Genomic DNA, 14,650 nt, shown 5'->3' with positions numbered 1-14,650 from the left:
GTGGGAGCCAATGGAACACAGGCTTTTTGCTTCATCATTCACAGCTTGAGGTGAGGCCTTTGGCCAGCCATGGGCATTATAGGTGTGTACGATCATGCCGGTTACCTACTTGCTTTTTGCACTTATCGATCTTCTCTCTTTCTTGACTGGTAAGGAATGGGCCCATCTTTTTCTGCCACTGAAGGACCCACTCATACAGCAAGACAAAGCTGCCCGTGGCTGTTTCCAAAGCATTGTACACCACCTTCCCCAGTTGCTCATCACTGCCTGTAGAGACAGAAAAGGTCATTGCCCATTTTCTGTAAATGTGTGTGCAAGTGTGTGTGCAAGTGCGTGCGTGTGTGTGTGTGTGTGTGTGTGTGTGTGTGTGTGTGTGTATGAGAGAGAGAGAGAGAGAGAGAGAGAGAGAGAGAGAGAGAGAGAGAGAGAGAGTATGAGAATATGTATGCATGGCTTGGGTGCTGGTCCTCATGCTGTTTTTGAGGCAGGGTCTCTCACTGGCCTGGAAGTCACCCAGTGGCCAGCCAGTGAGCCCCAAGAATCTGCCACCTAGGGCTGGAGAGACGGCTCAGCGGTTAAGAGCACTGGCTGCTCTTCCACAAGACACAGATTCAATTCCAAGCACCCACATGGCAGCTCACAACCGTCTGCAACTCCAGTTCCAGGGGATCCAACACCCTCACACAGGCATACATGCAGGCAAAACACCAATGCACATAAAAGAAATAAACCTTAAAAAAAAAAAAAAGAATCTGCCCACCTCCCCAGCACTTGTATTACAAGTACATGCCATCATGCTCAGCTTTCTTTTATTATTTGAAATGTCGGTTCTGGGGTTGCAGTCAGGTCTTCTTGCAAGCTACTTTACCATTCAGCTATCTCCTCAGCCTAATCCTTTCCTCTTAGTAAAAAAAGACTATTTTTTCAGGACATTACTTCACTTTCCGAATGAAGAAAAATCATTTAAAGGCCACTGATAATTATGTTTTCATTTGAAAACTCAGAAGCAGAAATAACCTGCATCTAGAAGACAGTTTTAGCAAAGGTACTTTGGAGAATTATGGCTGAATTAGCTTACCTAGACTCTGCATTTGATAAGGCAGCTTTTACTTCAGGGAAATTCTGGCAATTTAGAGATTTTAATTACAATAATCTAATTATTTGCAAGTCATAATGACTCCTAAAAGTCTTAGCCTAAGAGGGAAAATCCAATGTTTGGAAACTTGTCAACTAAAGAAAGCAACTTTAAAAACATGTATTGAGCAGTTCATTGGAGACAGTGACACTAAGTTTATGGGATGGAGGATGACATGATTCACATGAGGTCTCATTCAATTTGTGTGCTGACCAGTGCATTGTCGTATATGTATATATGCATATATAAATAAAACATTTACTTATTGTATGTGCTTGCACATACACATATATATAAGTAAAACATTTATTTATTTTATGTGTATGCACGTACTACACGTGTGTATAAATAAAACATTTATTTATTGTATGTGCATGCGCGTACACGTATATGTGTGGGGATGAGAAGACAACTTCCTGGAGTCACTTCTTTCCTTCTACCATGTGGTTTCTGGGTACCAAACTTACGATGCCAGGTAAGTGCCCCTATCCACTAAGCTACCTCGCTGGCACTGTGGAGACATTCCATAATTGCTAGGGATTTTATATTATAATTTCATTTTGCCACCCTCCTAGCACCTTTTTTTTGGTGGAGGCAACCCAAGGAATCTCGTTAGGATAACAAGACGGAGCTGAAGGAGAAGTGTTGGCAGGACACTGACTGAAGCTGTCACCCAGCAGAAAAGCAACTCACTTATCCAGGTGAGTCAGGGCCTCAGCCACAGCCATAAACCATTCTCTGTTCTCTAGCTCCACCAACTTTAAATTCAAAAACAAACATTAATCTGTTGCTTTTCAAAATAAAAAATATTAGTTGATGGTTACAAAAAAATCTTTATACAAAATTAGAGACTATTTACAATGCCAGACCCAAATTGTGAGGAAATAAATAACTTACTTTTGATAGTTAACATGTGTCTCCTGATGACTAACTAATAAGCACCAGCGAGACTAAGAGTCTGAGGACTTTGCCTTCCCAGATTATTAAAGCAGGGAGTTTCATGTTGATAGTTCATGAACATGAAATGTCTGAGTCAAGGGCAGTCTCAAGTCCAAGGCCAGCCACCTCCACCATGGTCTTGACCCTGCCTAGCGGCTGTTTTGAGTACATCAGCCCTGTGTCTGCAGAGTCCTGTGTGTCTATGCTGCTATCACAGTAGCCAGGGTGAGTGGCCAGATCACAGACTCTTCAGATGTCGGTTTCTCCCCCTCATCTGCTGCCCACTCATTAGCTGTTCTCCGGCTTATTTGTACCACCTTAAAATGAAGAAAAAGATGCTGCAAGCAAGCAGGCTTGATTTTTGATATACTATCCATTAATTCTGGCAAGAATATTTATGGGATTGAAGATAAAAGTTAATTGTTAAATTCACTACTTGAAAGCAAGCCCTGGAAGCTTGTCTATACGGCTACGAAAGTCAATACAGAAAACTGGATTAGAGAAAAAATTAAAATCCTGACTTACAGAGAAAGGTTCATTCTAAGTAGCCACCAGAGACAACTGCTAAATAAGATGTAGAGAAAATAAAGTGTTTTTTTCTGGCCAGGTACAATGTGCCATGTAGGAAAATGCCAGGCAGATGGATAGTAACTTGAGATGAGGAGATAGGGCCAGGGATGTGACTCAGTGGTTGAGTACTGGTTCAGCATGCACAAGGATCTTGGTTCAATCCCCAGCACCGTAGAGGAAAAAGCAGTGATTTGGTTATTAAAGATCACACGTATCAGGGCTCATTTTGTGTATACACATTTCATCAGTACCAGATGCACGTGATGCAACATTTAGGACTATTTGTCCCCTATATATTTCCAAGAGCATGGTTTTACTTCCATGTTATATTAGAGGAGCTGAGCAGCTTCTCATCCCAGGCATGAGGAATGGGAGCAGAACTGCAGCTTCCTGCTGGGGAGGGGGTTCCTCCTCCTTGGACTATGCTGGTGTAGATGCCAGTCTCCAGTTTGCTCTGTTACATAGGATTAACTTTTGTCACTAAACAAACTTAATGAACTTGTCTAGTTTACTCACCAACACATTTCCCTTTGTGCACCATGAGCTGATCAGGGCTACCCACACAGAAATACAGCATTTCACACGAGCCGGGAGAGGCTTCACCACTACAGACAGAATACTGACGTTCTCGCCTTAAAAATAAATTTGGACAATGTTTTTTTTTTTTTTTTTTAACTTACAATTCACATAGGAAATTCTTGCCTCTCCATTCCTCCTAATTATTAGGCTTTTCAGTGCAGTCTCTGTGTCTATTAGGGATGGAGTTGAAGCCTCTAATGGGAAACTATTTACTGCCCACCTCCCACTGTTCCCTTTTACACAGGAATGTCATAAACTCCATTCAAGGTGAAATTATAATTCAGCTCTTGACCCAGCAAGATGGCTCAGTAGGTAGAGAGGCTTATCTCAAAGCCTGATGACCTGAGTTTGATCCCTAGAACACGGAAGGAGAAAACCAACTCTACAAAGTTGACCTCCACACAAGCACAGGGCACCCACACATACCATACATGAAAAAAAATAATAAAATAAGTTAAGTTCTTATGCTCTTAATCACCTGGAGCTGGGTGGCTCTTATATGGACAGTAGAGACATAGAACATTTCATTATCATAGGAAGTTCAACTGGCCGTCCATAGCTGTACAAGTTCAACTGGATGTAGCAGTTTATATTCGTCCCTCAAAGATCCCCCATCTTTTTATTCCCAGGCACAGCTGCATCTGGAGAGCACTCAGAGCAGGGGCTCAGAGTCCACACAGTTCCAGTCTGGGCCTCCTCCTCTTACTGTCTTTGATAGACACTCCCTATCTATCATTCCCCTCCATGACTGTCCCAAAATACTAAGCTCTCTATTTTCTGTTTCTTTTTCCTGTTATCTCTCCCCTGCCCTCATCTCTCCTCTCCTTTCCTTCCTCTACCATGGGTGGGGAGCGCAAGCTGAGAAACTTGAATGTAAAAATAATAAAAAGTTGGGGGAAAGGGTTACAGTCAAGCAGTGAAGGAAAGAGATCATAAATGCTTGGACACTCATTAGAAACCCTCTGATGATGTCTGCAGTGGATCTCTAAAGAAATCTCTTAGGCTAAACACAACTTGTGACACTTTTGCTGAAAACAAGGAGCACAGAGGGAAATCCATGATCCCTAGGATCCCACCCACAAAGAAAGCTGGCACTGACAGCAGTCAACACTGAGGACAGACTGTAGACAACGCCTAGTTCCATTCCCTATAGTCCTGTCTGAAATCTTGGTCCCTCAGCTAGTCCTTCTATCCTGAATGCTCAATCTCTGCCTCTCACCCCCACACTGCCCTCTTGGGCTGCACTCTCCACACACTTATCTTGGCTCTTCCTAGTCAAACAATGCCCTTGCTGTCTTCCCTGCAGCCTCCACCATTCACTCCTCATACCACTGCAGCCACAATCAACCAGCATTGTCTTCCTCCGCTGTCAAATTCAGTTTTATTTTCCTGTGGTTCTTTGACTTTGGTTGGTGGCACAGTCACTTACTGGCTTTCACTAGTCCTACATCCCCTCATCTCTCACTAGCTCCCTGTCCTGTTTGGACATCTCCAACCTTTTCCCAGATACAAACACTGCTCAGTCATAACCAGTGTCTCTGCTTCCTTACCTGCAATTTGTGCCCTTCTGAGACCTCTTTCCATAGAGGGTCTCTTACACCACACACGTCCTACATGTTCTAAATGCTGGGGCACATCCAATACATTGTAGTTCTGTTTAAGTTTCTTCTTGTGCAAAGAGGAGCACACAGGTTTGCAGAGACAAGGACACCAAGTTCCAACGCCAATGACAGACTCACACGAGGAATTCAGAAGCCCTCGGTTTGAGCTCTGCCCCAGCCAGAAGCTGGTGCTACACAGTCCTTTTAGTCCAGCCCATCCCAATGTCCTTCACTGGACAGGTTTGACGGTGTTTTAGAATATTCATCACCACATACTTGAGTCACAGAACATGGAGATATAAGCTGGTACTGATCTGTAAGCTTCATCCCTACCGGCTAAATTTCAGAGTACTAGAAGGAGCTATGCACACTACAAGAGGGTGAAGTAATCTTATAGTGTGCATAAAGTTGACCTTGCCCAGCTGTGAACCCTGTGAGCTACATAAGGTCAGCCCTGACAAGATGTGCCTACTGGTGTAATAGTGGCATGAACAGCATGGAAGTCACCAACCACTCTGACTGGATTTAAGTCCCACTCCACAAGATGAAACCCATACCTGGCATCATTGTTGGCCCAAGAACCTGTGGCTAGATAGGTCCCAGACCCTAGAAGAGAACTTACTACTATGATTTAGCTAAATGGACACTGTATTAAACTAATTCCTATTGACATCACTATACCCAGATTAGTGAATTTCTCAAGCCTCATCAGAGATTGCAGTAGAGAACTGGCCACAGTACAGAGCATTACAGACTATGGAAGGCTCAGCCCTAACTGGACATCTATATCCCATTCTCCTCCTCCTAAGGCTCAGGGATCGTTGTAGAAGAGAAGGGGGATGTGGTGAATGGATACAAGGAAACAATACTCTGGATACAACAGGGCAGCTGAACATGTAAACTCACAGTGATTGTGACGGCGGCATGCACAAAAGCTGTGCAACCTCAAGCCAGGCTAAATCCCAGCACGGAAAGAGGAGGTGACATGCAGTTCCACCCTTAGCGGAGACACTACTAGCAACTGCTAGCGGCTGGGAGAAGGGCAGTTTTCTTTAAGAGTTTAACCCTAGGTATGTAGGCCACGCTCCAGTGGAAACCGTACTTCCAAGAACACATGAGCAGCACAAACTAGCCTGACAGATTGAAGAACAGAGGACACAAAAAAGGAGGACACAGAGTTGGGTGGGGAGGAAGTAGGGGTTGAATTGGGAGGGGGTGGGGGCTGATAAAAAACACTGTATGAAATTCTCAAAGAACTAAAAAAAACCTGACCACTGCACCAGTTAGGGCTGCAGATGTAGCTCAATGGTAGAGCACTTGCCTAGTATGCACAGGGCTCTGAGCTTCATCCCCAGCACCACAACAAATAAGGTGAATGACATGAATAAATAAACACACACATACATACACACGAGAAAAGTGTTAAGAGGGTAGTCAGGACTAAAGGATAAGTGGAGATGATTTTAAAAGTGCAAGTGTCGGGGCTGGAGAGATGACTCAGAGGTTAAGAGCACTGGCTGTTCTTCCAGAGGACCTGAGTTCAATTCCCAGCACCCACATGGTGGCTCACAGCCATCTGTGATGAGATCTGATGCCCTCTTCTGGCCTGCAGACATACATGCAGGCATAATCTGTATACATAATGAATAAATAAATCTTAAAAAAAAAAAAAAAGTGCAAGTGTCAATCAAATAGTAAGTGTGGCGCATGCCAGCCAGGAGAAACTGACACTGAGAACGATTATGGAATGCACAGAATTTAAAAGCCAGCCAGCAATGCCTACTGTTTACTCGGGATGCCTGCCAAACCAGGCTAGCAGAACCTTTCAGGACCCACTCTGCTCACAAGACTGCAGCTTCTGTCTAGGGTCTGCTCTGGTTATGGAGGGCTCGAAGTTTGGAGAAATATCACTTCCGTTAGTAGCTTTGCTGTGTAGCTGGGGCAGCACTGAGCCTAATAAGACGAAGGTAGTTTCAACAAAACAGCCGAGTACTAACAATCAGGTCTCACGAAGGACAGAGAACCTAATGCAACTCTATGTTAGGGACTAAATTAGGAATGTAAGGTCTTACTAACAAAAAAAAAAAAAAAAAAAGAGCCAGTAGGATGGCCCAGTGGGTAAAGGCATTTGGCACCATGCCTGACAACTTCAATCTGCATATCTGTGTGGCAGAAGGGGAAGACTGACTGCCACAGGTTAGCCTTTCATCTCCGTATGCAAGCACATGTTTGAGTGAGTATGTGTGTGGACACACACACACACACACACACACCCCACATGAACACATACACACACATACCACACGAACACATACACACCCCTACACACATTCACAATAAAAATAAAACTTTAAAGTGAGCTGAAGAACCTGTAATATTTAATAACCTCTCCACTCATGGCTTCTGCATTCAAATTCCTTTCTGGTTTTCAGGGGGCCACATGGACAGAGAAAATCTTTAAGTAGGAAAGGACATGGAGAAAGCAGTGTTCTTTCTGTGACCTCTGGTGAGCTCATAGGGTGGGGCTCCCTACTTTTGGAATGGGTATTCTATATTATGCCCTCTTTGGAAAACCCTACACATCAGTCTGTGTTTAATCTAACTACAGCTGGCCATGTAGCTCAGTTGATGGAGTGCTTACCCAGCATGCACAAGGCCCTGGATTCAACCCCCAGGACCCAGTAAACCAGGCACACTGCAATCCCAGCACTTAGAAGGTAGAGGTTGGAGGGCTGGAAGTTCAAGGTTATCCTTGGCTACATAGCAAGTTTGAATGAGGTCAGGCTAAGTTATATGAGAACCTGTCTCCCCTCACCACCACCACAAAAAAAATTACAGGCTCAAACACACACAGCATGAAACATGAAATTTGAGTGGATGGTGATGATTCAGATGATAAAATCTTTAAATCATCACAAGCCAACTAAAACTTCACTGAAGGTGAGACTGTGAGGTGTCATAGGCTGTTCTAAAGGGGAACGGGCTGTGTAACTGGCTCCATTAGGTACCTGGAGCCAAGCAGCAGGTTGAGGCAAGAGGATCACAAGTAAGATGTGCTTCAAAATACCATGAAAAGAGGGTTGGGAGTGCAGCTCAGTGGTAGAGTACTTAGCCACAAAAACAAATATGGGAAGTTACTTAGAAAGTGTTCAATAAGAACTTGGTTTCCTATAACTAGCTAACAGATTCTGATAAAAGTGCTAAATAATGTATTAAGATTTCTATCTGAACATTCTAGGCACGTTCACTGCAGGTCATTTTTCTCCTTCCACATCTTTCACCCCCTCACACGAGAAGTCGGGGGTGGGGGGGCACTGACCTGGACCTTCCTGAGGAGTTTGCCCGGGCTTTACCATTTCCTACGTCGGGAGAGCCTCCGTGGAGAAGGGCGGCTGCTCTGTGTCCTGCTGGGTCTCTCTTAGAGACAGGATCCTGGTTTGGCAAATTAGCAATTTCCAAACGTTCCTAGAAAAGGGAGAGTGACCCACATCAGCTGTCTGCACAGTGGTTGGTAAGCACGATATGGAATCACCCGCTCAGTACAGAAGAACAGTTTATTTGATCGATGTTTTAGTTTCCTTCCTGTCGCTGTGCTAAAATACTGTCAAGAAGCAACTTAGGGGGAAAAGGGTTTATTTCAGCTCACAATTCTGGTCACAGTCCACCACTGTGGGGAGTCACAGTGGCAGGAGCTTGAGGCAGCTGGTCACATCCATCTACAGTCAGGAGCAGAGAGAAATGGATGTAAGCGTGCCTCATACTCGGCTAGCTTACTCTTATGCTGAGGAACCTGCCCGACTCCATTCTGAAGGCAGGAGCCATTCTGCTGTATTTTTAAAAACAAGCTTCTATTTACTGTGAGAGTTGAGTTACTGTATCCGGGACCTGAGTTTCCCCACCACATGATGGTTTTTAAGGTTTTTGTATTTCCTAATTGCCCCATTGTCTCTCTTGGTAAAACTGCTCGTGATTTTACTCCTTAAAAGGGGTCCGAGAAGTGGATTTGGGGCTGCTCTCTTTAACCCCACTTAGGAGGCAGTCGCTGGCCAGCTCTTGGGTACACCCCAATACAAATCAAGCTTGCTTCAAATTTGACTAAATCATGATAGTGGTCTTATTCTCACCGTTGCGATTAACAACAGCCCAGGGTCCAAAACCAGGGAATTATGCCTCTTACAGTGGGCTGGGTCTTTGGCAATCCAGACAACCCCCACAGGCCAAACCTAATGTATACAATCTCTCCTAAGACTTTCTTCCTAGTGGGTCCAGGTTGCCCAGTTGGAAAAATCAGAGCTTACAGTGTAACAGATTCAACTTAAGAAAGGTAATGTGTACCAGGGGGTTGGCTGGACAAGCAAGTGCAGGGAGCTGGATGTGGTGGGGTGTGCCACCAGGAAAGCAGAATCAGGAGAACCTCAGAGCCTCACTGGCCAGCCAGTCTAGATAGCTAAATTCAGTAAGAGACTCTGTCTCAAAAATAGGTGGAGGGGGCTAGAGAGACGGTTCAGAGGTTAAGAGCCCTGGCTGCTCTTCCAGAGGACCTGGGTTAGATTCCCAGCACCCACATAGCAACTCACAACTGTCTGTAACTCTAATCCCACAGGATCTGATGTCCTCTTCTGAAACTGTACACTTGTGGCACATGGACATGTGTGCACACAAAACATGTACTCATTAAAAAAAAAAATAAAAAGAGGTGGCAAACCACTGAGGAAGCTAAGTGGACCCCAGCCAGCACCCACAGGTGCACACAAGAGCGTGTGCATATATATCAAACGGAGTGCATCACCCCAAGCTGACCCTGGATCATGAAGTGAAGTCCAGGTCACAGCTTTAAGAGAATGGGATTTTTAGGCTGGGCGGTGGTGGTACACACTTTTAATCCCAGCACTTGAGAGGCAGAGCCAGGTGGATCTCTGTGAGTTTGAGGCCAGCCTGGTCTACAGATCGAGATCCAGGACAGGCACCAAAACTACACAGAGAAACCCTGTCTCAAAAAATTTAAAAAAAAAAAAAAAAAGAGAGAGAGAGAGAGAATGAGATTTTTATGTGAAAGGTCTTAGACTCTTCATGGAAACAGGGCTAGAGGAGAGGATCAGAGATGGGTGGTTAAAACAAAACAAAACAAAACAAAAACTAAGAATGGCTGCTGGGAGGCAGCCCAGAGGAAGATGTGAGGGCTGGAGGCAACCGAAAGTCAGATTCGTCTGCGGCATTACCCAGGGCTGTCAGCACTACAGACCTTTGGTTTTTAACATGAGCAAAGACAGTCACCAAAAGTGTCCTCTCTAAAGTCACAGTAGGCAGTGGAAAATAAAAGCTTACATAAGGTCCCTGCTGCATGGGACCCTGGCAGTGGACTATCTGAAGGACAGTGAGGAGTGCCCCATCACATCAGCTGTGTGTTCTTTTTTAATTTGCTGGTGAATCATCCTTTCTACCACCAAATTAAGTTTCAGGCAGGTGTGTAAGGTCTCCACTCGCTCTTTATAAGAACAAACTGTTTTGTTTGTTTGTTTAATAAAAATTCTATTCCAGGATAATTAACAAAACTCCAATCTCCTTTTTGGACCCATTTGATAAATTACTGTAATCATTTACAGACAATATACAACACTGAATTTTGTCACCTCTTTGGGAAATCTAAAAATACACAGTTAACAGAGCACAGTACTTATGTGCGTGCTCTCAGAGTTAGGAAGGCTGAGGCAGAAAACTGTCAAGAGTACAGGCTAGCCTATGAAATATTATGAGTTCAAAGCCAGCCTCAGGTTCATAGTAAGAGCCTGTCTCAAGCCCCTCCACCACAAACACGAAAACAAAACAAACAGCCAAAACCATAAGGAATGGACGTTTTTGATTTTAGCACGGGAGGGCAGAGTGCCTCCACTGGAGATGGAGACACTGTGCAGGAGGAAACGCAAGCCTTCACACAGAATGGACAGCACCTGCTTAGCCATCTCCTTCCTCTTCTTCTCCTCTTTGATCTCCTCTTTCCTTCTCTGAATTTCATGGAGGATTTCCCGTTGCTGAAATAAATCAGACCAGGTCAGACACCAATCTCTGAAAGGCACTCAACGGAGAAACTCAGGAATCACACAGCGTTTGAGTTTCCTACGATCCACACAAGGAGCTCGGAGGAGCCCCGCCTCCTCCATGCTGCCGGCGTCCCTGCGGGGTCGGGGTCGGAAGTCTGTGTTCTTTTCCACTTCTCTAGCATTGCCATCTGCCTGTGTGCAGGGACCAGGCACGGGGGGCTGCTCTCTGCCACGGGCCTGGACAGGCATGATGGAAGCTGGATATCCTCAGAGCCTAGGCCTGGGGTGGTAAAGGCCCAGGCACCATGTCTATCCCCCATGACCTTAATCTGCTTTCTCCATCACCCCTTTAAGTATTAGAACTAGTATTTCAATCTTCATCAACTTTTCTTAGTTCTCACAACTCTAAATTACATCAAAACTATAAGGAATTCATCAAAAACATTAATAGTAATAATATAAGATGTGGGAACATAACCTATACTTACAGGTAGCTACAGCAGTACACCAAAAAAGACTGTTACTTAAACACGCGCTAACTTCTAATGGTGAACAAATATTCACTCTAGATGGTGACTAGACACACTTTAGTGGGAGCTAAGCAACAGTGGATGAGAGCCTTCTCAACAGAAAAGAGAGATGGAGAAGGGGAGGCCTGCTCAGTCAGTCAAACATTAGAGCCTTCTGTAGATGTAACACACAGAGTGTTAGCATAGCACAGGATCGAGAAACGGAGGCAGGAACAAGAACCAGGCACAAGAATCTAAAGCAGGAAGGGGCTGTTTGGGAAGAGGAAGGAGCCAGAGGATGGAGAAAGGGAGGGAGAGGTAGGAGAGGGTAGCAGGAGTGGTGAGTATGACCAAGAACGCATAAACATGTCACCATGAAACGTATGACGAGTTAAAGAGGGGAAATCCAAGTCTTAGAAGTCCTAGTAGTAATAGCTCTAGCAAGAAAACTGGACTTTCTTTCCAAGAGATAGAAATAAATCCAGTTCTAGATAGGAAGTCTAGTGTGGAGGAGATACCAATTCTTCCTAAATGAATATGCAAACTTCCTCCAATTTCAATCAAAATCTCAGGAGGTTTATATGTTTTGTTGAATCTGAAGAAACAATCTCATAGTTCACTGTGAAACCAGGTATGTGGCACATGCCTGTGGTACCCACACTGGGCTACACAGTGAGACCCTGCCTCAGGAAAAAGAAAGAAAGGAAAAAGAGAAGAGGTAAGAGAGGGAGAGGATGCCGGTCGGTGGTGGCGCACTCCTTTAAACCCAGCACTTGGGAGGCAGAGCCAGGCGGATCTCTGTGAGTTCGAGGCCAGCCTGGTCTATAGAGTGAGTTCCAGGAAAGGCTCAAAGCTACACAGAGAAACCCTGTCTTAAAAAACCAAAAAAAAAAAAAAAAAAAAAACCAAAAGAGAGAGAGAGAGAGAGAGAGAGAGAGAGAGGGAGAGGGAGAGGGAGAGGGAGGAGAGGGAGAGGGAGAGGGAGAGGGAGAGGGAGAGGGAGAGGGAGAGGGAGAGGGAGAGGGAGAGGGAGAGGGAGAGGGAGAGGAGAGGAAACTGGGGAACGAGAAGGCAAGTGAATGGCTAAAAACTATGGAAGATGAAGATGGGGAAGGGTAGGCTGGCTTGTCAAATATTACAAGGATTCAAAGATACGAAACTTCAGAGTATATGAAGACTCAAGAGAAAACCAGATGAAATAATAATTTACCAGTAGACTCTAGCATAGGTCAGCAATTAAAACCTACTCAAAAGGAATCCTACAGATCACTGAGTGAGGACTGGCTGCTAATGTGTTAGGGAATGTCTCTTTCTATAACCTGCACCCACCTAAGTTCTCACTAGGTCGATCTATCAGCTAAACAGAAAACAATTTAAAATAAAATCCAGAAGGAAATCCAGGGTACAAAACATCTTCACCTTAAGGATTTTTAGAGGCAGGAAACAGTTCCTGCTCAGGACAGATTAAAGGAAGAATAGAGATGTTTAGTGAACATGAAGGTCAGTTTAACTCTTGGCTCTTCTACTCACTGGGCATTAGACACATCTCTCAGTCAGAGGAAAACAGTTTCCAGATTCGGTGAACTCCGGTACAGTTTGGCAGACTTAGAGACATAGGAAGCCCAGTCACACGACCCTTATCTCTTTGTTCCCTGTCCTCCTTAAAGACCTGGAAAAGGTCTCTCAGGGCAGCAGAGACGGCTAAGGGAGGGAGCCGGGTAATGACGCTCAGTGACCTCGTCGGGATTTCTCTCACACAGATGCACATTTCTTCAATCAAATGCTGACCAAACTCACAGACACAGTCACAGGCACAGATGGAGTAGATACATGAACGCGTGCGGACGCCTGTGCCTCCAGACCGGGGCCAGCACCAACAGGCGTTTCTTACCTCCTCCTCCTCCTTCCGCCTGGCCTCTAGCAACCTCTGCTGTTTCTCCTGAGCCTGCCTTTCCAGCATCTCTTCATGGAAAGACTTTGGAGGGGGCTTGTTATGCTCACTGAGAAATGACTGCACGTGGTGTGCTAGTTCAAATATCATCACCTACACATGTAAACAAAAAACAACCACAAATGATTAGATGATGGCAAGGGGCCGAGCCTGAAGAGGAGCTGCCACCCAGGAACACGATGAACAGGCAATCAGACTCACACCTGCCATGCCAGCATTCACTTTGCTTGGACATGTTTGGAATTAGGTATATGACAGTCACAGCAGGAAAAGCTTTGAAAGGTTCACTGAGTCTATATGATCAAGACGAATTGCTTCTTAGAGAAATTAAAAGCTTCTCTTCTTGTGTGTGTGTATGGGGGGGTTAGACCTACTCAACTTTACTGTTATTTCCCTGACATCCACACATCTGTATAAATAAGCTGACGAATATCTAAAACTGCAGGAAGGGAAGGGAATGGCTACCTCCCCAAGTAGAAAGCCTATCTACATGACAGCTGTGCAGAACGCTCCCTCGAGCATCAGCGCGCTGTCACTTCTTCACACAGCACAGTGATCAGAGGCCCAAAAGCAAGATTACACAGTCCTCACTTCCTCCCTCCTGGCAATGACAGCAGAAGGCTGATCAACTCCTTAAGAGTCAGCCAGACAGAGCCAGGAAGGAAAGGCCACCTCAAACATCCACTGGGGTATAGAGAAAGCCGCTCTAACCACTAGACTAACCAAAGGCCATACCTGGGGTGGGAAATCAATAGTACAAGGGTTCTGAGACCACACTGCCTGGCCCCCAGCCCAGGTACAGAGGCCAAGCTATTCCTGCCAAAGAGGAATGTGGTACCGAGGTTCTTTCCCCCACAATTATCAGAGAGCATTTAAAATGTCTTATTTCTTCGTGCTTCTTCTAACGAACGGGGCCTGAGTGTTGGTAACACAGTCCCTCAGGAAGACTGAGAGTCTATCATTCCGCCTTCCGCCTTCCAGGAAGTGAGTGCTGAGAAAGCAAGCCTTTGCCGGGTGGAGTTGATTTAGTTTTTGTTATACCAGACGCTGTGGTGTTTGCTGACTATGTCTTGACACAGAGTTGAGAAATGCCGGGCTAGAGACTAAGAGGCAAGTGCTAAGAAAAAGACTAAGGAAATCTGGGGAAAGCAGCCAATTTGAGAGACCATTTCGAGAGAGCATTTCTAAAGAGGCAGGACCAGCGCTGTCAAAGGTTTGCTGTCACTGATTTAACTTCCCAGCATTTTCTGGTTGAGTGAAGTCTGATAGTCTGTAGGACTGGATGAAGGCAACCGTACTCCAAAGGGTTCTTGCTCTATACCTCTCTC

At 45.1% G+C, this 14,650-nt stretch overlaps 1 protein-coding gene across 1 annotated transcript in view; it reads right to left on the bottom strand.

Moving 5' to 3' along the window:
- Positions 1-14,650, bottom strand: part of Eif2ak4 (eukaryotic translation initiation factor 2 alpha kinase 4) — a 95,200-nt gene that overhangs the window by 59,617 nt on the left and 20,933 nt on the right. The window contains exons 4-8 of the mRNA XM_059261132.1: positions 13,263-13,415; positions 10,773-10,853; positions 8,144-8,289; positions 3,161-3,276; positions 110-267 (exon numbers count right to left, since the gene is read on the bottom strand). Of these exons, the coding sequence (XP_059117115.1) occupies positions 110-267; positions 3,161-3,276; positions 8,144-8,289; positions 10,773-10,853; positions 13,263-13,415 (654 nt within the window). The remainder of the gene's footprint in view (positions 1-109; positions 268-3,160; positions 3,277-8,143; positions 8,290-10,772; positions 10,854-13,262; positions 13,416-14,650) is intronic.

The sequence above is a fragment of the Peromyscus eremicus genome, chromosome 4 (assembly GCF_949786415.1).
Source record: "Peromyscus eremicus chromosome 4, PerEre_H2_v1, whole genome shotgun sequence".
NCBI classification, from domain to species: Eukaryota; Metazoa; Chordata; class Mammalia; order Rodentia; family Cricetidae; genus Peromyscus; species Peromyscus eremicus.
The sequence above is the reverse complement of the archived record's forward strand: the minus strand, read 5'-3'. Positions and strand labels throughout refer to the sequence as shown.